General features: G+C 43.2%; 1 protein-coding gene across 1 annotated transcript in view; it reads left to right on the top strand.

Moving 5' to 3' along the window:
* Positions 1-9,448: 9,448 nt before the first annotated feature.
* The window catches only part of LOC139382969 (kin of IRRE-like protein 3), a 212,693-nt gene continuing 198,809 nt past the window's right edge, over positions 9,449-23,332 (top strand). Inside the window, exon 1 of the mRNA XM_071127248.1 lies at positions 9,449-9,789. Within this exon, the coding sequence (XP_070983349.1) occupies positions 9,747-9,789 (43 nt within the window). The 5' untranslated portion in view covers positions 9,449-9,746. The remainder of the gene's footprint in view (positions 9,790-23,332) is intronic.

The following is a 23,332-nucleotide window of genomic DNA, read 5'->3' as shown; positions in this document are numbered from 1 at the left end:
CTGTGCCCTGGACACCATATGTGAATTGATTGACCCCCATCTATCTTCAGAGTTAGTTCTGTTAGGTGACCTAAACTGGGATATGCTTAAATCCCCAGCAGTCCTATAATCTAAACTAGATGCCCTCAATCTCACACAAATTATCAAAGAAAGCACCAGGTAAATTCTAAATCTGTAAACATGGGCACCCTCATAGATATTATCCTGACCAACTTGCCCTCCAAATACACCTCTGCTGTTTTCAATCAGGATCTCAGCGATCACTGCCTCATTCCTGTATATCACTGTATTATTGACTGTATGTTTTGTTTATTCCATGTGTAACTCTGTGTTGTTGTATGTGTCGAATTGCTACGCATTATCTTGGCCAGGTCGCAGTTGCAAATGAGAACTTGTTCTCAACTATCCTACCTGGTTAAATAAAGGTGAAATAAAATTTAAAAAATAAAATTGCCTGCATCCGCTATGGGTCCGCGGTCAAACGACCACCCCTCATCACTGTCAAACGCTCCCTAAAACACTTCTGTGAGCTGGCCTTTCTAATCGACCTGGCCCGGGTATCCTGGAAGGACATTGACCTCATCCCGGCAGTCGAGGATGCTGGTCATTCTTTAAAAGTAATTTCCTCACCATCTTAAATAAGCATGCCCATTTCAAAAAATTTAGAACTAAGAGCAGATATAGCCCTTGGTTCACTCCAGACCTGACTGCCCTTGACCAGCACAAAAACATCCTGTAGCAGACTGCAGTAGCATCAAATAGTCCCCGCGATATGCAACTGTTCAGGGAAGTCAGGAACCAAAAAGCTAAGTTAGCTAGCTTTTTCAAACAGAAATTTGCATCCTGTAGCTCTAACTCCAAAAAGTTCTGGGACACTGTAAAGAGAACAAGAGCACCTCCTCCCAGCTGCCCACTGCACTGAAGATAGGAAACAGTGTCACCACTGATAAATCCATGACAATTGAACATTTCTTTAAGCATTTCTCTACGGTTGGCCATGCTTTCCTCCTGGCTACCCCATCCCCGGCCAACAGCTCCGCACCCCCCGCAGCTACTTGCCCGAGCCTCCCCAGCTTCTCCTTCACCCAAATATAGATAGCAGATGTTCTGAAAGAGCTGCAAAATCTGGACCCGTACAAATCAAATCCAAGCTCTGTCAACACAATGTTTACAGGGTTGAAATCTGGAGACTGGGAAGGTCTTAATAAACAAAAGGGATGGGATTCCTGTCCCTGCAATCAGTGTGGGAGGAAATTTAAAAAAAAATTAAATTCTTGACAATCTGGACCCTCTCTTTCTAAAACCATCCGCCGCCATTGTTGCAACTCCTATTACCAGTCTGTTCAACCTCTCTTTCGTATCGTTCGAGATCCCTAAAGATTGGAAAGCTGCTGCGGTCATCCCCCTCTTCAAAGGATGTGACAATAGACACAAAATGTTATAGACCTTTATCCATCCTGCCCTGCCTTTCTAAAATCTCTGAAAGCCAAGTTAATAAACAGATCTGTGACCATTTCGAATCCCACCGTACCTTCTCCTCTGTGCAATCTGGTTTCCGAGCTGGTCATGGGTGCACCTCAGCCACACTCAAGGTACTAAACGATATCATAACAGCCATCAATAAAAGACATTACTGTGCAGCCGTCTTTATCGACCCGGCCAAGGCTTTCGACTCTGTCAATCACCGTATTCTTGTCAGCAGACTCAATAGTCTTGGTTTCTCAAATGACTGCCTCGCCTGGTTCACCAACTACTTCGCAGACAGTGTTCAGTGTGTCATATAAGAGGGCCTGTTGTCCGGAGGTCTGGCAGTCTTTATGGAGGTGCCACAGGGTTCAATTCACGGGCCGACTCTTTCCTCTGTATATATCAACGATGTCACTTTTGCTGCGGTTGATTCCCTGATCCACCTCTACACAGACGACACCATTCTGTATACATCTGGCCCTTATTTGGACACTCTGTTAACAAACCTCCGAAAGAGCTTCAATGCCATACAACACGCCTTCCGTGGCCTCCACCTGCTCCTAAACGCTTGTAAAACAAAATGCATGCTTTTCAACCGTTTGATGCCCGCACCCGCCCACCCGACTAGCATCACTACTCTGGATGGTTCTGACCTAGAATATGTGGACGTCTACAAATACCTAGGTGTCTAGATAGACTGTAAACCCTCCTTCCAGACTCATATCAAACATCTTCAATCCAAAATCAATTCTAGAATCAGCTTTTTATTTCGCAACAATGCCTCCTTCACTCACACCGCTAAACTTACCCTAGTAAAACTGACTATCCTACCGATCCTCGACTTCGGCGATGTCATCTACAAAATAGCTTCCAATTCTATACTCAGCAAACTGGATGCAGTCTATCACAGTGCCATCCATTTTGTTGCCAAAGCCCCTTATACCACCCACCATTGTGACCTGCATGCTCTAGTCGGCTGGCCCTCGCTACGTATTCGTTCGTATACTCACTGGCTCCAGGTCATCTATAAGTCTATGCTAGATAAAGCCCCACCTTACCTCAGCTCACTGGTCACGATAATAACACCCACCCATAGCACACGCTCCAGCAGGTATATCTTACTGGTCGTCCCCAAAGCCAGCACCTCCTTTGGCCGCCTTTCCTTCCAGTTCTCTGCTGCCAGTGACTGGAACAAATTGCAAATATCGCTGAATCTGGATACTTACATTTCCCTCAATAACTTTGAACATCAGCTATCTGAACAGCTAACCGATCGCTGCAGCTGTACATATTCCATCTGTAAATAGCCCACCAAATCTACCTACCTCATCCCCATATTGTTTTTATTTACTTTTCTGCTCTTTTGCACACCAGTATCACTACTTGCACATCATCATCTGCTCATCTATAACTCCAGTGTTAATCTGCTAAATTGTAATTACTCGCTACTATTTATTCCATGTGTAACTCTGTGTTGTTGTTTGTGTTGCACTGCTTTGCTTGATCTTGGCCAGGTCACAGTTGTAAATGAGAACTTGTTCTCAACTAGCTTCCATGGTTTAAATAAAGTTGAAATAAAAAATAAAATAAAAAATAAAACATTTGTGTCTGGAAATAGCTAGCTAGCTAGCAAGCTAGCCAACTTTACCCAGTTAGTTTGGGTGCTTGGTTGGGACAATAATTAATGATCTGGCAGGCAAGCAGCAGAAGGATGAGCAGGCTACAACTACCCATCGTTTATCAGTGCAATTTTGACGACAACTAGCTGAAAAGGTTTGAGAGGGTTAATCTAATATTCCTTCGTTATACTTTAGCTCAGCTTGCTCTGGCTAGAATTAGATGTTCATCTTGTTGTTGTTGATGTGCATAATTAAGGGAGCGAGAGCCAACCTTTCCATGTTTTTTTGATCAATAGGACTGTAAAGTTTCCAAATGTAAGAGGACTCCAGTGGAGTTTGCATATTTGCAGATATCCATTCAGGTGTATTTTGTGGTCTTTGGTGAATGCACTTAAGTGTTATATTCTTCCTGGGTGTGTATATAAACAAAATGTTTTAATATGATTTCATGTTGCTAAAATGCTGTCAATTCCACTTCAATGCTTTCCTTGTTTATAACTAAATGCACTTAACCAGTCTCTTACCTTAGTCTGGATAAAATTAACATTATTAAGATAGGTCCTAAGCAGCTACATTGCTGTATAGTATGGTTTTGTTTTTAACACTGATCCCGAAGAAGTTAATTAACATAATTTATTTATTCAATACATATTCAGCCATAGGTCTATTCTGTGTGGCTGTTTGTCTCTTCAAATTCTAGCTTTGAGGTTTAAAAATCCCTACAACTGTGCAGCTAGCACCTTAAAATAAATTAAAATAAATTCAGATTGGTATCCACTACCCCTCCATATGTTTTTAAGTGCCTTCCTACATATCTCAGGAGTAACGTGTGTGAGAGGGTGAGGGTTGGGTTTAGGGCTGCCGGCTGCTTCGGAGGTGTGGATATGGAGCGTATTGGCTGCTTCACTTTGCATTTTCAATTGGGACCAGTGGCAAAATACTTCCAAACAGAATATTAATTTATGCTAATAAGGGTTGAATCAGCTTATTTTACAGTGTTTTACTTTGATGCCATGCGGCACAAACATCAGCATTTTCCCCTCTAAATATATGTGGAACCCCCTCTATCCACCCACAGGTGTAAAAATAGTTACCATATTCACTCAATAGGAATGTTTTCCATATGGATTGATGTCTTTTTTTCCTACTTTTAACTCAAAATAGATCAATCTGGTATTCTAACAGAAACTGGGGGTTTGAAGTATCTAGTGGGTTTCAATGAATTCACTCATGTTCATGTAGATCAACTATACAATATCAGGCCAATTACTACTTTCAGGCTTGAACTCATTTGTTCAACCACGCATTTTTAGAACGACACATTGTTGTTCTAAGCAGAGGAATGTATGAGACGAATGACACATTTTCATTCTAAGCGGAGAATTGCATGAGACCTATTTGAAAAGACATTAGTGGTTGTTGCTGGAGTGTATCCATACATTACATTAAGGCTAATAAAAACATCTGCATGAATGGTTCAGAGAGCTACTTTCATTTGCAGTATCAACATAGTGTTAACAGAAATTAGCAGTATTCTCTTGCTGCCATGTAGAGAGAGCGTTCTTCCCACAGCCTGAGGGCACATACACAGTTCAACCCATTGCTGTTGTTTACAGCTCAGTGTGTCAGGAGAGGGCAGTCGTACATTCATAATACACACATAATACATTCAATGAAGATGTTGATAGTTAGTCTTTCAAATGTACATTTTTTTCTTCTAATTTTCCTCTCAAGCAAGGAGTCAAGCTTGACTTTTGCAAAAACGCTCTGACCCATGACGAGTCCCTCAAGGTGCAGACTGTTGCTGACCACTTTATTGTTGACTTAACATCAGACAAAGCGAGGTAAACAAACCGATAAGTCTTCGCAAAGCATGTAAAACCACATCTCCTTCAATGCAATGCAGATGAAATTCAAATGTGAAGCGGTCGTGTGGCACAGCCAGGCCTGTGGCTGTGTGATCTTCTCTGTAGCGGACGCAGTGAAGCTCTCGGCTAAGCCTTGGTTGTGTCTCAGAGAGTTTGAGTATGCTGTTGATGCCTTGAAGTTGGGCCTGACGGCCTCAGAAGAGCCACCAGCAAAGTAATTGTAAGAAGTGCCTTGAAGTGTGACTACTTTGCCATTGACACAGTGGTAATTCTATGATTAAAATACTTTAATACTTAACACAAATTATAACTCATTCAGCCAAAAAAGGCTTCCTATTTGTCGCAGGCTAAAATTTAAATCTAGATTATGCCCCAACATCCCTGAAGATTACACAATATTTCTATTTAAAAAATTGTGCCGGGAGAAGACAAGGTCTCGTCTGTTTCCCAACCTGTTGCCCTCCTATTTAATTTCATTAATTTAGAGCCTCTGCTGCTGCACTGTACAGGGTTGATTAGAATGAGAATCAAACACATCTGGGTTGGAGACGTCTCCCATCCCGGGAATCTGACTGACAAAGATTGAGCGGATGTCCTTCCTTGAAGACAAGAGGCTGATATACTCATTTCGAACACAAATTGCTAGAAACACACTGAGGTAACACGCACACACCCACATCGACACACACCGACAGGCACACGCGTGCGTAGAAGCATTAGGAGCTTTTCAGCTGCAAGTAAGGGATATGCAGGCCCGAGATGAATAAACAGGCATGTCACTATCCATCTAGCTCAAACTGAGGACCTGTCTATCATCTTTATGTCACTGAGTGTAGGAATGTCTTCTCTTCTTACAGTTCATCTGGTATTGGGAGGAGGAGAGAGACAAAATGAGTTTATGGTTACCACTGAGTTTAAGAGGTGTATGGTACATCTTTAAAACACATCTTGTGTTTTGGGGGGTTTTCATGGTTAGCATGCTCTGACTGAATTAATTTATAGGCTTTAATTCATATTTGTTAACGTATATTTCAGGGAAGCTGGGTTTCACAGCTTCAGTCAGAGACTTTCATTTTTCTTTTCCCATGCCAATTTGGCATGATATCTTCCCTGGTAGACCATCTGACATTCAGTGCTTCACAGTTACTCATCTGCTCTGAATCCAAGTTTTGGATTGATGCTCAATTTGTTCCAGGTAATTTTTAAGCCTTCAAGTTATAAAGGTCACGTAGCAGCTCTACTTAATTAATGACATTAGTTTGGAGCTGCTGCCATGCCTCTGGGCCGTACTGTGAGTGGGGTGGAGATGTATGTGTTGTGCAGCAGCTTGAGATGAAGGGATGAGAAAGTATGCAGAACTAAGATTTATTGCCATTTCTCCAAGTGAGAAAAACAGTCTGCCTGCTGCCAGCATTATGTTGTTGGTCCTGAAACCTGGCTAACATGGATATCAATATCTAATCCTAGTGTTAAGGCTTTTGGGTTTTGCTGCAAAACAATGTGTGTGTGTATTTCTTCACAACATTTACACGAGTTCTCATTAATTGGGGGGATTCTTCCCAGGCTTGAAAATAGTTCTAAAGCTGGGTTTTTGGACCATATTATGACATACAAAAACAAAGCAAACTGTTGACAGTATGAACATGTTGCATATGCTCATGCTAGAATGGATATTAGGAAATACAAGTACAGCCAGTCCTATGATTCTAGACCACCCGTTTTGAGCTTGTTATTTCATTACTAGATTCAAGTTGTGGAAAATGTGGTATAAATTCTTAATGTCACATATATACCTTTGTCAAAGCATGACAGTCTTCTTGGGAATGACCCTACAAGCTTGGCACACCTGTATTTGGGGAGGTTCTCCCATTCTTCTCTGCAGATCCTCTCAAGCTCTGTCAGGTGGGTTGGGAAGCATCGCTGCACAGCTATTTTCAAGTTTCTCCAGAGATGTTCGATCGTGTTCAAGTCCGGGCTCTGGCTGGGCCACTCAAGCACATTTAGAAACTTGCCACTCCTTCATTGTCTTGGCTGTGTGCTTAGGTTCATTGTCCTGTTGGACAAAGACCCTTTGCGCCAGTCTCAGATCCTGAGCAGGTTTTCATCAAGGATCTCTCTGTACTTTGCTCCGTCCATCTTTCCCTCGATCCTGACTAGTCTCCCAGTCCCTGCCGTTGAAAAACAACCCCACAGCATGATGCTGCCACGCGCATGCTTCACCGTAGGGATGGTGCCAGGTTTCCTTCAGGCCAAAGAGTTCAATCTTGGTTTCATCAGACCATAGAATATTGAGATATTTATTATATTGTTTCTCATGGTCTGAGAGTCCTTTAGGTGCCTTTAGGCAAACTCCAAGAGGGCTGTCATATGCTTTTTACTGAGGAGTGGCTTCCATATGGCCACTCTAACATAAAGGCCTGATTGGTGGAGTGCTGCAGAGATCGTCGTCCTTGTAGAATGTTCTCCCATCTCCACAGAGGAACTCTGAAGCTCTGTCAGAGTGACCATCGGGTTCTTTGTCACCTCCCTCACCAATGCCCTTCTCCCCCAATTGCTCAGTTTGGCCAGCCGGCCAGCTCTAAGAAGAGTCTTGGTTGTTCCATACTTCTTCCATTTAAGAATGATGGAGGCCACTGTATTCTTGGGGACCTTCAATGCTGAAGAAATATTTTGGTACCCTTCCACAGATCTGGCCTCGACACAATCCTGTCTCGGAGCTCTTCGGACAATTCCTTCAACCTCATGGCTTGGTTTTTGCTCTGACATTCACTGTCAACTGTGGGACCTTATATAGACAATTGTGTGCCTTTCCAAATCATATTCAATCAACTGAATTTACCACAGGTGGACTCCAATCAAGTTGTAGAAACATCTCAAGGACGATAAATGGAAACAGCATGCACCTGAGCTCAATTTCGAGTCTCATAGCAAAGGGTCTGAATACTTATGTAAATAACATATTTTTGATTTTATTTTCAGTACATTTGCAAACATTTCTTACAACCTGTTTTCGCTATCTCATTATGGGGTATTGTGTGTAGATTGATGAGGATTTTTCCCCCCAGAATAACGTAACAAAATGTGCAAAAGGTCAAGGAGTCCAAATAAATCATTTCAGGATATTGGACATTATGCACTGCACTGAATGAAGTCTATTTAATGTTAACGTGAAAGCCAACTGGAATGTATAGTTTTACAATATGTTGTATGTACTATATTTCCTGAACTGAAGTTGTGGCATTTCTACAGTAGTGTCCTTCTACTAACAGCCCCGGAAGTGTATCAAGTAAACAAACCAGCAAAAACTACAAAACCGCTGCTGTTAAATTTTGATTCCTGTTTTATGTTTCTTGGAGTAGAAAGAGTGATCTGTCTGAGTTTTTCATTTTGAAATCTGCCCAAATAAAAGCATTGATTGTCAGAACTAACACCCAAGGCTCAAAACTACAAAGCTTACAAATAAACTCTCTCACAGAAGGTGGAAATTCTATATTTTTTCTGTCTTTTCAGGCTTTGAGCATGTTGTGTGCTCAGTCTGTGAACGAATATCTTTCTGCGTAATTTCCAGTCCAAAATAATATCACAGCATCACACATACAGAAACACACAAACTGGCACATACACATACATATCCTCATTCACACATGCACTTCCATGTACATTCATTTGTAAGAGGCCAGTTAAAAACAATGTTAACATCGCTGAATTATTTATACAAATACAAAGATGGTTTCATTGACCTAATAGCTATAAGTAGCCCTGTAGCGCTTTCCATACACTATGATTTCTAGAAATATGAGAATGGGTGTAGGAAACTGGTTGAGCCAGGCAAGTTAAAAGCTGAAGAAAGAATGCTCCTTTAAATATTTACAAGGTGAAACAGACTTGTTAGCAAGCACTGCATTAGAAGGATGTACAGCCTTTACATTAGAGGTCAATCAATGAAGGACTGCAAATCTAACTCACTCCTGACAGAAATTGCAGGCTAATGAATATTATAGGACATTGGTCTTGGATTCTAATGTATGTGATTACTTTATCCTCACTGCTCTATATGGCAAACACACTGATTCAAACCCAGTTCTGACACTGTGGAATACTAGTCCCATGTTAGGCAGGAAGCCACGGAGGACAGCTGCACTTTTGTTTGTGGAGGTCTGTGTTGTCCACAGTGCAGCCAAAGCTGGTCCACTGTTAATTCTCCCGTATAGAGATCCTAGTTCTCAGAGATTAGAGCAAGCTGATTCTCCCAGCCTGACCCGCTGCAGCACAAGCCCCGACACAGGCACTGAAACAGACAGGCAGGCAGCGAGAAAGAGACAGAGGAGAAGGAGAGAGGGAGCTGGAAGGAGGAGCCTTACCATGAGCTTCTACTGGTAGAGTGAGAGAGAGAGAGAGAGAGAGAGAGAGAGAGGCGAGTAGAGGCACTCAGAGATTGAGAATGGAACATCAGTGAGACCGAGCCAGCATAAGCGCGAGAGAACGCGAGAAAGCTCACCCTGAAAGAGTCTACACATCAACAGGAGAGAGAAGCAACGCTGACCATCGGCAACTCTGAAGAGTGACATAGAGAGAAGGAGAGAGAGAAGAACAAGAGGAAAAGAAGAAGAAGAGGAGGAAGACTAGACAGAAGAGTTAAAGCTATATCCCTGACAGCAGGGACATCATTGAGGGACCGTAGCACCCATCCAGAACTGCACAGAAGAGCACTGTTGTGTGTGTTTTTGTGTCAACTTCAATTTCACACACTCGTCCACTGTGTTTCAGAGGTTCACCCTCTTCCTCTCCAGCCATGATCCCCTGGGTCGTTGTGTTCCTGTGGATCTCCGGACATGGTAAGTCCACTGGCTCTTTTCCTCTTATCCACTGCATCTGTCTAGGACCCTTATGTTATTATCTGTTTTAGTTTGTGACTGCATGTGAATAGGGAGCATTTTCTTTGAAGTAGTCTCTGCTGTGAGCTGTCAGAGCCGATGCAGTCAGATTTGTCTTATTTTCCCTCCGACTCTGTCACTGTGCGATATGGGGAGGAAACTGCTGGATAATAATGCAATGCTTGTGTTTAGAGGTTTTAACAGTTGTAGACAGTGGTGCCCTGTCTCAGGAGTTCATCATGGCTTGTGCCCTGTCAGTCTGGTTAGACACTCCTTTTCAGATTGAATGTAGTCAACAGGCACGCTCCTCTGAGTGCTCACATCCCAGCTCGATGAAGCGTTTGCTCCCCACGACTCACATTGTTTTGAAACTATGACAATCTCTTTGCCAGAGCAATTTTTTTCTTTTCCGGAGCTATTTCTACCCCTGACAATCTCTTTGCCAGAGACTTACCGGGGGGTTGGTCAGGACCACAGAGGAAGACAAGTAGTGCTTAGAATAGAGCACTCTGAACAACACTATCCCTTTGACCAAGTCTGCAGCTGATTTCAATCTAAGACAGTGGGTTAGAAATGAAGATGGATGGATGGGTTCTTTTCCCTTCTTGCCAGCAGGTGGTTGTCTTTGGAAAACAATGTAACTCTCGCTGTCAGTAACATGTGAGAAGTCTGGGATCGTCACTATGTGATGTCTGGGTGAGATGTGGCTGGACTGAGACCAGACAGAGAGTAGAGGGAGTGTGTTTACTCCTCGTGGTCCCTCAGAAAGTAGCGGGAGTGTGTTAGCTCCTCCGTGGTCACGCAGAGTAGGGAGAGTGTGTGTGCAGTGTGTTAGCTCTTCCGTGGCCATGGTAACTGACCCACAATGGGAGCAGGAGCTAATCCCAGAGGGTGTCAGGGTCAGCGGAGCTGTCACAGCTTCTTTTCAAAGTTTGACCCTTCACACTGGTTTGGCATCTAAGCAGGGTTCTGTCCCTCATCTCTCTCAGTGTGTGTGTGTGTGCGTGTGTGTGCGTGTGTGTGCGTGTGTGTGTGTGTGTGTGTGTGTGTGTGTGTGTGTGTGTGTGTGTGTGTGTGTGTGTGTGTGTGTGTGTGTGTGCACAGAGAGAGGCATAACCTTATGTTCAAAATCAACAGGGGGAAAAGGAAGTTAAGTCTTTCCAATTTGTGTCAGATTGAACCAAATTACTATCCTCAAGCTTTTCCCCTTTCCCCCTTTAAACTAAGAAGCTGATAATTGCCAAACTAAATTCAGCAAAAAAAGAAACGTCCTCTCACTGTCAACTGCATTTATTTTCAGCAAACTTAACATGTGTAAATATTTGTATGAGCATAACAAGATTGAACAACTAAGTCATAAACTGAACAAGTTTCACAGACATGTGACTAACAGAAACTGAATAATGTGTCCCTGAACAAAGGGGGGGTCAAAATCAAAGTAACAGTCAGTATCTGGTGTGGCCACCAGCTGCATTAAGTACTACAGTGCATCTCCTCCTCTTGGACTGCACCAGGTTTGCAGTTCTTGCTGTGAGATATTACCACACTTTTCCACCAAGGCACCTGCAAGTTCCCAGACATTTCTTGAGAGAATAACCCTTGCTCTCACCCTCCGATCCAACAGGTCTCAGACGTGCTCAATGGGATAGAGTTCCGGGCTCTTCGCTGGCCATGGCAGAACACTGACATTAATGTTTTGCAGGAAATCACGCACAGAACGAGCAGTATGGCTGGTGGCATTGTCATGCTGGAGGGTCATGTCAGGATGAGCCTGCAGGAAGGGTACCACGTGAGGGAGGACGATGTCTTCCCTGTAACGCACAGCGTTGAGATTGCCTGCATTGACAACAAGCTCAGTCCGAGGTTGCTGTGACAAATCACCCCAGACCATGGCGGACCCCCACCTCCACATCGATCCCGCTCCAGAGTACAGGCCTCGGTGTAACGCTCATTCCTTCGACGATAAACACAAATCCGACCATCACCCCTGGTGAGACAAAACCACGACTCGTCAGTAAAGAGCCATTTTTGCAAGTCCTGTGTGGTCCAGCGACAGTGGGTTTGTGCCCATAGGCAACGTTGTTGGTGTTTGGTGAGGACCTTCCTTACAACAGGCCAACAAGCCCTCAGTCCAGCCTCTCTCAGCCTATTGCGGACCGTCTGAGCACTGATGGAGGGATTGTGCGTTCCTGGTGTAACTCAGGCAGTTGCTGTTGCCATCCTGTACCTGTCCCACAGGTGTGATGTTTGGATGTACCGATCCTGTGCAGGTGTTGTTACACGTGGTCTGCCACTGCAAGGATGATCAGATGTCTGTCCTGTCTCAATGTAGTGCTTAGGTGTCTCACAGTACGGACATTGCAATTTATTGCCCTGGCCTCATCTGCAGTCCTCATGCCTCTTTGCAACATGCCTAAGGCACATTCACGCAGATGAGCAGGGACACTGGGCATCTTTCTTTTGGTGTTTTTCAGCGTCAGTAGAAATGCCTCTTTAGTGACTTGAGTCTTCATAACTGTGACCTTAATTGCCTACCGTCTGTAAGCTGTAAGTGTCTTAACAACCGTTCCACAGGTGCATGTTCATTCATTGTTTATGGTTCATTGAATGGGAAACAGCATGGGAAACAGTGTTTAAACCCTTTACAATGAAGATCTGTGAAGTTATTTGGATTTTTAATAATTATCTTTGAAGGACAGGGTCCTGAAAAAGGGACGTTTCTTTTTTTGATGAGTTTACCTGATGATGATAGCCTACCTGCTGAAATACCATATACAGCAATTGAACATTCTAATATCATCGCTGCATAGATCTCGATACATCTACTCTGTGTGCACAGTTATTTTACCAGCATCATCATTTTTCCCTTCATTATAGGTGATATTTTCAGTTTTGGGAAAAACAACCAACCAGCACATATCTCAGGTAATGCAGACCGGTGCGAGATTGCTCTACAATTCAGCTGAGTTTGTTATTACCATAATATAAAATAATATAAGCCCTGGCAGGTAAACAGGAGATAACAACCTGTCTGCTTGCCTTTTACCAGTTATTTTACCAGCAACTTTACCCCTATAGCTAATTCTAGTTTTACAAATTATTACTCTGTTTATGTCGCCAGCTACTTTCAGCCGATATCTTTTATGAAAAAGGGATAGAGGGAATTGTGTGGCTGAGACTCACATTTCTAGAGAGAGCCATTTTCAAGTGAGAGAGAGAGAGAGAGAGAGAGAGAGAGGGAGAGAGAGAGAGAGAGAAAGAGGGAGAGAGAGATTGGTCCTGAGTTGTGCTGATCTCAATCCTGCCAGTACTGTATGGAGGGTTCCCTGGCACTCACCTGATCCACTACTGACTGATGACACGGTGTGAGCCAGGAGGATCCTGATAGAATGTCCCCAAGAAGGCAGTCACCGCAGGCAAAACCTGTCCCGAGACCTTGTCTATCTCTCTCATTGTCTCTCTCATTGTCTCTCTTTCTCTCTCTTTCCCTCTATCCATGGCTCTCATAAGGGTTACAGTGTGATTGAACGCCATCTCTGCTTTAAGGGAAATGGTGCTGGAATTTCTGAGTACAGAAAGTCCCTGTGGAGGGAGCCAGTTTAAGAATAGAGTATTGTACTGGATGTGCCTGTCCCTGTGGCAGACTGGAACCAAAAAACCACACAGAGGTATATGGAGTGACTCTCTCTCTCAAACTAGACCCAGATCCCTGGCCTCCTTATTAAAATCATAAGCAAACTGTACAGTAGTTGCTTGGATGGTACTTATAGGCAACACGTCTAATCATTCTACTGGCCTCGTGTTTGCACACTGGGGGCAGTGCAGAACATCAATGGACTCCATTCCTCTCTCTTTCTCTCTCCTTCTCCCTCTCCATCTTTTGGCTTCCTTCCTCTTTTCCAGCTCACAGGCACACTCCTGGACCTCCTAGGGCTAAGTCACCACCCTGCCATGACACTAAGCTGTTTCTTAACCCTGGAAAGAAGGTCTTAGCACCCCACAAGCCTCAATTTAATTTACTGCTGTCTATTAACTGTCTGCCTATTCTGAACCTAAACCCGCTTTTCACGGAACACAAGCTTTGATACCAAATTCCTAATAGCTTCATAATTAAATGTCAACACAATGTCATGTTTGGTTTTTGGGATTTTGGAGTAAATCTCTTTGCTTCTTTGAAAGAGTAAAAACCCTCAATCACATTTCAAAATACCAATCATCCCCAAATGACATTGGTCAATGTTTTCTCCATTTTATTGCATCATTGTGCATTCTAAATAGTTATTTGCAAGCACTGCATGTGTTAAACCCCTTGTAAATGTATGGATTATGACACATAATAATCAAATTGTAATTAATAGATTTTGCCATTTCAACCACAAGCTAAAACAAATTTATTTAAAAAAAAAATCCATATACTGTCAAACACTCTCCTTTAGTCATCATACAGACTTTCTCACACAGCTTCTGCTGTGGTCTATCTTCCTGTTTCTGTTGTCAACATGATGGCTAATGAGATAGAAGACACATTATGTGCCCTTCCTCTATCTTAACTCAATGATGACACATGCTGTAAGGACGTAACTCTAGCCAGTCCACGTCTCCACGGAAGATTAATATTGATGTCCTCTGTTGGGATGTGACGTTGTGAGCCAACCTTTGTTTCCTTGTTTGTGCTTTGTGTATCATCAAGGCTAGCGATATAAGTCACCTCAGATGCCCCATGACCCCTGCGGATTTTTCTGTCACAATAGATTAAGCCTAATCCAATCCAGGCTGACGTTTCCCAATGGATATTTCTGGTAGTAAACATATTAATAAATAATCAGGAGCTGTGTCTAGAAAGCTTTGGCTCTCAGTCCCAGTGGTAAGCAATGGATAGGCCTTCAAAAGGGGTCATTCTACAGAAAGTTATTTACAATAATATTAGATAAGGTTACAGGTTTATGTTGAGTGGATAGACATTGTTTAGTAGGTTTTTGCCTTCAGAGTAGCTGGCATTGTTTTTCATGATTGATAATAGGTTATGGCTTTTGTTACAATTCGATTAGAGTAATTAGATCATTGAGTTACCGTGTAATTAAAGCTATTGCATTTTAATCAGCTGTGGTCTTTGTAATTCATTGTTATGCATCGTGTATCTTGATGCTTGCATCATGGGCCTTTAGCAGATGCCAAACAAGCATAAGTAAGAGATCATTTCAAAGACATGCAATGTTCTCTATTCTCTTCATATTTTATCTGTCTGCTTAATCCGATTAAATGGATGGAATCTCTTCAAGTCGGATTCCGGTCAGGGAGGAAAGGAAAATCATTAGTTTGGAAACTATTCTTGCAAATCAGGCAATGATCCTCTTAAGCAGTCAACAAAAATAAAACTGTGTTTACTGGAGTTCATTACAATTCTCCAATGGCATCACTGTTCCCAAGTATACTCCAAAGACCCCCTCCGTACCATTCGGTATTACATACTCCAATATCCCTCCAACCCCCAGCCACGCCTTCTCTCCCTCGCTGAGACTTTTCGCTTGGATCTTGGATCTCATTCCGAGGGGATGAATTTATCCAGATTGGAGCACTCTCGGCAAAATTGCATTATCCCGGATGACATGTCTGCTGGGCGAAATGTTAAGTAATTCAACCAGATGCTGTTGTGTTCATGAGGTCACCTGTGGAGTGAGGTTTAGCACCCACCTGCACTCCTCAGTCCCACCCTTTCCCTATTCCCCCTCTTTCTTTGAATACGTGGGGCAGCACCATACGTGGCCTGTCTGTCTCTCATAAGGAGTATCAGGATACGGGGAGATAGCAGAAGGGGGAAGACGGGCACACTGGGAGGCAGCTGCCTTCTCTGAGCACAGTCGGGAATTTTTGACAGATTAAAGAGGGGATTAATGGTTTCTAAATTGCAGTCTAATGCACAGGAAACAACAGGCAATGTTATTCTGTCTCAGTGGGAGCCGAGCGCAGTGGCTTGGCAAGGGAGATCAACAGAGCTGGGGTAAGGCGGGTCGTATACCGCGCTTCTGTTCCGGCAGCGTCAGCATGGCACAGCTGGTCAAAACCCTGTGCCTACCTCCTTGTTCCTGTGTAGGGGGTAGCTGGGCAGAGAAAAGGTTGGGAAGGGGGTAGTAGAGTGGAAGCAATGAGTGTAGCTTGCTCATCAGTTGTTAACTCAATTTCCTCATTTTTTCAGTTATATAGTTTAGGGTGTGTTGTATCGAAAATGTATGCAGATATGATCAGCATGAGGCTATACACTGCATGTGTAACGGATGTGAAACGGCTAGCTTAGTTAGCGGTGTTAGCGGACGTCACCTGCTCTGAGACCTTGAAGTAGTAGTTCCCCTTGCTCTGGAAGGGCCGCGGCTTTTGTGGAGCGATGGGTAACGATGCTTCGTGGGTGACTGTTGTTGATGTGTGCAGAGGGTCCCTGTTTCGCACCTTGGTATGGGCGAGGGGACGGTCTAAAGTTATACTGTTACATTGATGCTGTTGACCCGGATCACTGGTTGCTGCGGAAAAAGAAGGAGGTCAAAAGGGGAGTGAGTGTAACGGATGTGAAACAGTTAGCGGTGCGCGCTAAATAGCGTTTTAATCGGTGATGTCACTTGCTCTGAGACCTTGAAGTAGTAGTTCCCCTTGCTCTGGAAGGGCCGCGGCTTTTGTGGAGTGATGGGTAACGATGCTTCGTGGGTGACTGTTGTTGATGTGTGCAGAGGGTCCCTGGTTCACGCCCGGGTATGGGCGAGGGGACGGTCTAAAGTTATACTGTTATACATGTTTGGAAACAGAGCATTGTTTCTCTTGATTTATAAATGGCACGTAACAGTTCCATTAGTGCCAAAATAGAGGAGCAAATTATGTTAGCAATTCAATCCACTTTGGAGAGTTTAATAATGATGATTCTAATGTGTTATGGTTGTCTATTATGTTCTGGAGAACTCCTGACTTTGCCTCAAAATAACAATCCACATGTGTTTTCCCATCTCTGGCTCTTTTTGCTGCCCATTGCTCTTGCAGAGTGGAAAAAACGTTGCTCCCGGCATTGATATTGTTATCAGTGCAAATCTGGAGTTATTACCTTGGGTAAATCGCATGCCATCCTCTTCGCTGCCTACTGCTGCCGATATAATGTTGTGTATCCTGGAAGCGGCTGAAGCATTTGTGAGTAAACCACCAAGTAAATGCATTGACAGGATTGTTACAGTCCGTGTTGGAGGGAGGATGGAAGATGCATTTGGTGTTTTGGCACAGGAGGCACTTGAGGAATTGAGCTTCTGATCTGATAACAGCTTCAAAGTGTTTTGCAGGAAGTTTCTGGGACAGACCAATATTACACCTGAATGAACTCGGCTGTCTCTACCTCCCTCACTCCCTCCTTCCATTTCTCTCTCTCTGTTCTCCCTCTCTCATGCCAATGTTTCTTACCAGAGATGGAAATAGTTTTAAATTGGCCGATGCCAGCTAGCTGTGTGTGCTTGTTCTGTGCATATCAAAATGAATGTGTGTGTATGTGTGTCAGAGTTGCGGGGGTACTGCTGTGCAATGCCAATTATGTCAGCAGGCCTTGTGCGGCAATATATACTGAACAAAAATACAAACACACCATGTAAAGTGCTGGTCCCATGTTTTATGAGCTGAAATAAGAGATCCCAGACATTTTCCATACACACAAAAAGCTTACTTTTCTCATATTCGTGCACACATTTGTTTACATCCCTGTTAGTGAGCATGTCTCATTTGCCAAGATAATCCATCCACCTGACAGTTATGGCATATCAAGAAGCTTATTAAACAGCATGATTTCACAGGTGCACCTTGCGCTGGCGACTATAATAGGCCACTCTAAAATGTGCATTTTTGTCACACAACACAATGCCACAGATGTCTCAAGTTTTGACGGCGCTTGCAATTGGCATGCTGACTGCTGGAGTGTCCACCAGCATGTGAAATGGCTAGCTAGTTAGCAGGGTGCGCGCTAATAGCATTTCAATCGGTGACGTCACTCGCTCTGAGACCTTGAAGTAGTTGTTCCCCTTGCATCGCTTGTGAAGCGATGCGTAACAATCCTTCGATGGTGGCTGTTGTCGATGTGTGCAGAGGGACCCTGGTTCAAGCCCAGGTAGGGGTGAGGAGAAGGACAGAAGCTATACTGTTACATTGATGCTGTTGACCCGGATCACTGGTTGCTGCAGAGAAGGAGGAGGTCAAAAGGGGGGTGAGTGTAACTGATGTGAAATGGCTAGCTTGTTAGTAGGGTGTGTGCTAATAGAGTTTCAATCGGTGATGTAACTCGCTCTTAGACCTTGAAGCAGTTGTTCCCCTTGCTGTGGCTTTTGTGGAGCGATGGGCAACAATGCTTCGTGGGAGGTAGCTTTGATGTGTTCAGAGGGTCCCTAGTTCGAGCCCAGGTAGGGGCGAGGAGAGGGACGGAAGCTATACCGTTACATTGGCATACAATTTTATGTTAATTTCTCAACCATAAGCTACCTCAAATGTCGTTTTAGAGAACTTGACAATACGTCCAACCGGCCTCACAACTGCAGACCACGTGTAACCACGCCAGCCCAGAACCTCCACATCCCACTTCTTCACCTGCAACATCGATAGCATTCTGACTGGCTGCATCACTGCCTGGTACAGCAATTGTTCGGCCTCTGACCGCAAGGCACTACAGAGGGTAGTGCGTACGGCCCAGTACATCACTGGGGCTAAGCTGCCTGCCATTCAGGACCTCTACACCAGGCGGTGTGTCAGAGGAAGGCCCTAAGAATTGTCAAAGACCTCAGCCTCCCCAGTCATAGACTGTTCTCTCTACTACCGCATGGCAAGCGGTAAGACTCCTTAACAGGTAATCAAATGGGTACCCGGACAATTTGCATTGTGTGCCCCCCCAACCCCTCTTTTTACACTGCTGCTATGCTCTGTTTATCATATACAGTATGCATAGTCACTTTAACTATATATGCATAGTCACTTTAACTAATTGTTGCATGTTGCGTTTCTGGTTTTGTTCAGTATACATGCAAATTAGCATTTTGTATGTGTATTTGTATTTACTCTGGATCCCCATTTAAAAAATATATATATATATATATTTTACCTTTATTTAACTAGGCAAGTCAGTTAAGAACAAATTCCTACTTTCAATGACGGCCTGGAAACAGTGGGTTAACTGACTTGTTCAGGGACAGAACGACAGATGTTTACCTTATCAGCTCAGGGATTCGATCTTGCAACCTTTCGGTTACTAGTGCCACGCGCTAGCCATTAGTTTACCTGTCCCCAGGCTTTCCATGGATCCCCATTAGCTGCTGTCAAGGCAGCAGCTACTCTTCCTGGATTCCAAGCACATTAAACATCTTAGGGCTGCAATCCCGCTATCGGGATCGAGAAACGCAACATATAAGGAAAGGAAATCAATCAATTGAAATTAGGCCCCTATCTGTTGATTTCACTTGACTGGGCAGGGGCGCAGCCATCGGCTCACCCACTTGGGAGCCAGGTACACCCACTGGGGAGCCAGTTATTCCTCACAAAGGGCTTTACTAAAGACAGAAATAATCCTCAGTTTCATTATATGTCCAGTTGGTTGGTCTGAGACGATCCCAAATCAAATCAAAGTGTTTTTGTCACGTGCGCCGAATACAACAGGTGTAGAAAGACAGAAATAATCCTCAGTTTCATCAGATGTCCAGTTGGTTGGTCTGCTACGATCCCAAATCAAATCAAAGTTTATTTGTCACGTGCGCCGAATACAACAGGTGTAGAAAGACAGAAATAATCCTCAGTTTCATCAGATGTCCAGTTGGTTGGTCTGCTACGATCCCAAATCAAATCAAAGTGTTTTTGTCACGTGCGCCGAATACAACAGGTGTAGAAAGACAGAAATAATCCTCAGTTTCATCAGATGTCCAGTTGGTTGGTCTGCTACGATCCCAAATCAAATCAAAGTTTATTTGTCACGTGCGCCGAATACAACAGGTGTAGAAAGACAGAAATAATCCTCAGTTTCATCAGATGTCCAGTTGGTTGGTCTGCTACGATCCCAAATCAAATTAAAGTTTATTTGTCACGTGCGCCGAATACAACAGGTGTAGACAAGACAGTGAAATGCTTACGTACAGGCTCTAACCAATAGTGCAAAACAGGTATTAGGTGAACAATAGGTAAGTAAATGAATAAAACAACAGTAAAAAGACAGGCTATATATGACAACAGCCAGTGAAGTGCAGGGCGCCAAATTCGAAACAATGTATCTTATACCGTTTTAAAGGTAATCTTGTTGTTAAACCCACCACAGTGTCCGATTTCAAATAGGCTTTACAGCGATAGCACCACAAACGATTAGGTTAGGTCACCACCAACTCACAGAAAAAGTCAGCAATTTTTCCAGCCAAAGAGAGGAGTCACAAAAAGCACAAATAGAGATAAAATGAATCACTAACCTTTGGCGATCTTCATCAGATCACACTCATAGGACTTCATGTCACACAATACATGTATGTTTTGTTTAATAAAGTTCATATTTATATAAAAAAAAAATCAGTATACATTGCCGTGTTACGTTCACTAGTTCCAAAAACATTCTGTGATATTGCAGAAAGCCACATCATTTTACAGAAATAATCATTATAAATGTCGATAAATACAATTGTTAGACATGGAAATATAGATATACCTCTCCTTAACTTCTTATGGTATAGGGGACGCTTGCGTCCCACTTGGCCAAAAGCCAGGGATAATGCAGCACAGGCAAATTCAAATAAATGATATAAAAATCAAACTTTCATTAAATCACACCTGTAATACTAAATTAAAGCTACACTCGTTATGAATCCAGCCAACATGTCAGATTTTAAAAAGTATTTTCGGTGAAAGCATAAGAAGCTATTATCTGATGATAGCAAAGAGGGTAGCATATTTCAACCCTGCAGGCGCTACACAAAACGCAGAACTAAAATATAAAACATGCCTTACCTTTGACAAGCTTCTTTTGTTGGCACTCGAATATGTCCCATAAACATCACAATTGGTCCTTTTGTTCGATTAATTCCGTCCATATATATCCAAAATGTCCATTTATTTGGCGCATTTGATCCAGAAAAAAAACAGCTTCCAAATTGAGCAACCTCAGTACAAAATATTTCAAAAGTTGCCTGTAAACTTTGCCAAAACATTTCAAACTACCTTTGTAATACAACTTTAGGTATTTTTAAATGTTAGTAATCTATCAAATTGAAGACGGGTCTATCTGTGTTCAATACAGGAAGACAACAAACCAAGCTACTTTTCAAGTCTTGCGCAACTCTCAACAGTGTTACGCAGTTCCTAGATGGCCGTACTTCTTCATTGCACAAATGAATAACCTCAACCAAATTCCAAAGACTGGTGACATCCAGTGGAAGCGGTAGGAACTGAAAACAAGTTCCTAAGAAATACTGTTTCCCAATGAGACAGAGACCTCAAAAAATAAAATCTGAACGGTTAGTTCTCGGGATTTTGCCTGCTACATAAGTTCTGTTATACTCACAGACATGATTCAAACAGCTTTAGAAACTTCAGAGTGTTTTCTATCCAAATCTACTAATAATATGCATATCTTATATTCTTGGCATAAGTTGCAGGAAGTTGAAATTGGGCACGCTATTTATCCAAAAGTGAAAATGCTGCCCTCTATACCTTAAGAAGTTCATTCAACCGCTGTGTCAGATTTTAAAAAACTTTACGGAAAAAGCAAACCATGCAATAATCTGAGACGGCGCTCAGAAAATAAATAAAATTATCCGCCATGTTGGAGTCAACAGAAATCAGAAATCACATTATAAATATTCCCTTACCTTTGACGACCTTCATCAGAATGCACTCCCAGGAATCCTAGTTCCTCAATAAATGCTTGATATGTTCGAAAATGTCCATTATTTATGTCCAAGTAGCTACTTTTGTTAGCGAGTTTAGTACATAAATCCAAACGCTCGTGCAGGTCCATCCGAACGTCGAAAGAAAACTTCAAAAAGTTATATTACAGGCCGAAGAAACTAGGCTTGGGGGTAGAAGCTGTTTAGAAGCCTCTTGGACCTATAATTGGTTCTCCGGTACTGCTTGCCACGTGGTAGCAGAGAGAACAGTTTATGACTAGGGTGGCTGGAGTCTTAGACAATTTTTAGGGCCTTCCTCTGACACCGCCTGGTATAGAGGTCCTGGATGGCAGGAAGCTTGGCCCAGGTGATGTACTGGGCCGTTCGTACTACCCTCTATAGTGCCTTGCGGTCGGAGGCCGAGCAGTTTCCATACCAAATCAAATCAAATAAAATGTATTTACATAGCCCTTCATACATCAGCTGATATCTCAAAGTGCTGTACAGAAACCCAGCCTAAAACCCCAAACAGCAAGCAATGCAGGTGTAGAAGCACAGTGGCTCAGTAAAACTCCCTAGAAAGGCCAACACCTAGGAAGAAATCTAGAGAGGAACCAGGCTATGAGGGGTGGCCAGTCCTCTTATGGCTGTGCCGGGTGGAGATTATAACAGAACATGGCCAAGAAGTAAAAATGTTCATAAATGACCAGCATGGTCAAATAATAATAATCACAGTAGTTGTCGAGGGTGCAGCAAGTCAGCACCTCAGGAGTAAATGTCAGTTTGGCTTTTCATAGCCGATCATTAAGACCAGGCAGTGATGCAACCAGTCAAGATGCTCTCGATGGAGCAGCTATAGAACCTTTTGACGATCTGAGGACCTATGCCAAATCTTTTCAGTCTCCTGAGGGGGAATTGGTTTTGTCATTCCTGCTTCACGACTGGCATGTTGTGCTTGGACCATGTTCGTTTGTTGGTGATGTGGACACCAAGGAACTTGAAGCTCTCACCCTGCTCCACTGCAGCCCCATCGATGAGATGGAGCTCTTGGTTGGTGCTTAGACAGAAAAATCTCATTGGCCCACAGACATGCCTCTAATGTTAGGCCTGTCTCTGTGTCATTATGGAGTTGTTTACCATCCCACTCCCTCCTGCCTCGTTCTTATATCCTCATCAGTCCTCTCCCTGAGGTACCAAAGAGCAATCTGCCAACACTGATACCTCCATTTCACAATCTGTCCTTTGGAGGGCGCTACTGAGCAGACCACTGCTGCTTGAGTTGTAGCCTCAACTCAGGCAGAATGTTGGATTGGTTGGGGGCTGATCATCTGAAGTATATATCCAAGTTTGTATCCATCTCAACCTAAACATAAATATTCTCAAGGTCCCATATTGATTGAGAGTCTCTCTGATGTGTCTGATACATAGCAGATTGTATTCACTGAGTCCTCTCCACATGGAACAAACAGGTTTATTTTTACATGCAGCAATAACTGGCTTTCAGACTCAGGATCAGCTATAAGTAATCCACAGATATCATGTCTCAGTGCAGGGCCTCAGCCCCACCCTCTCTCTACTTTATATGATTTGTCTCTCATCATCTTCCTCTGACTCCTTAGTTGATCATCATGCCAATTCAAATGGGT

This window comes from Oncorhynchus clarkii, chromosome 24, assembly GCF_045791955.1.
Source record: "Oncorhynchus clarkii lewisi isolate Uvic-CL-2024 chromosome 24, UVic_Ocla_1.0, whole genome shotgun sequence".
Taxonomy (NCBI): Eukaryota; Metazoa; Chordata; class Actinopteri; order Salmoniformes; family Salmonidae; genus Oncorhynchus; species Oncorhynchus clarkii.
Note: the sequence above shows the minus strand (reverse complement) of the source record. Positions and strands in the feature narration are given on the sequence as shown.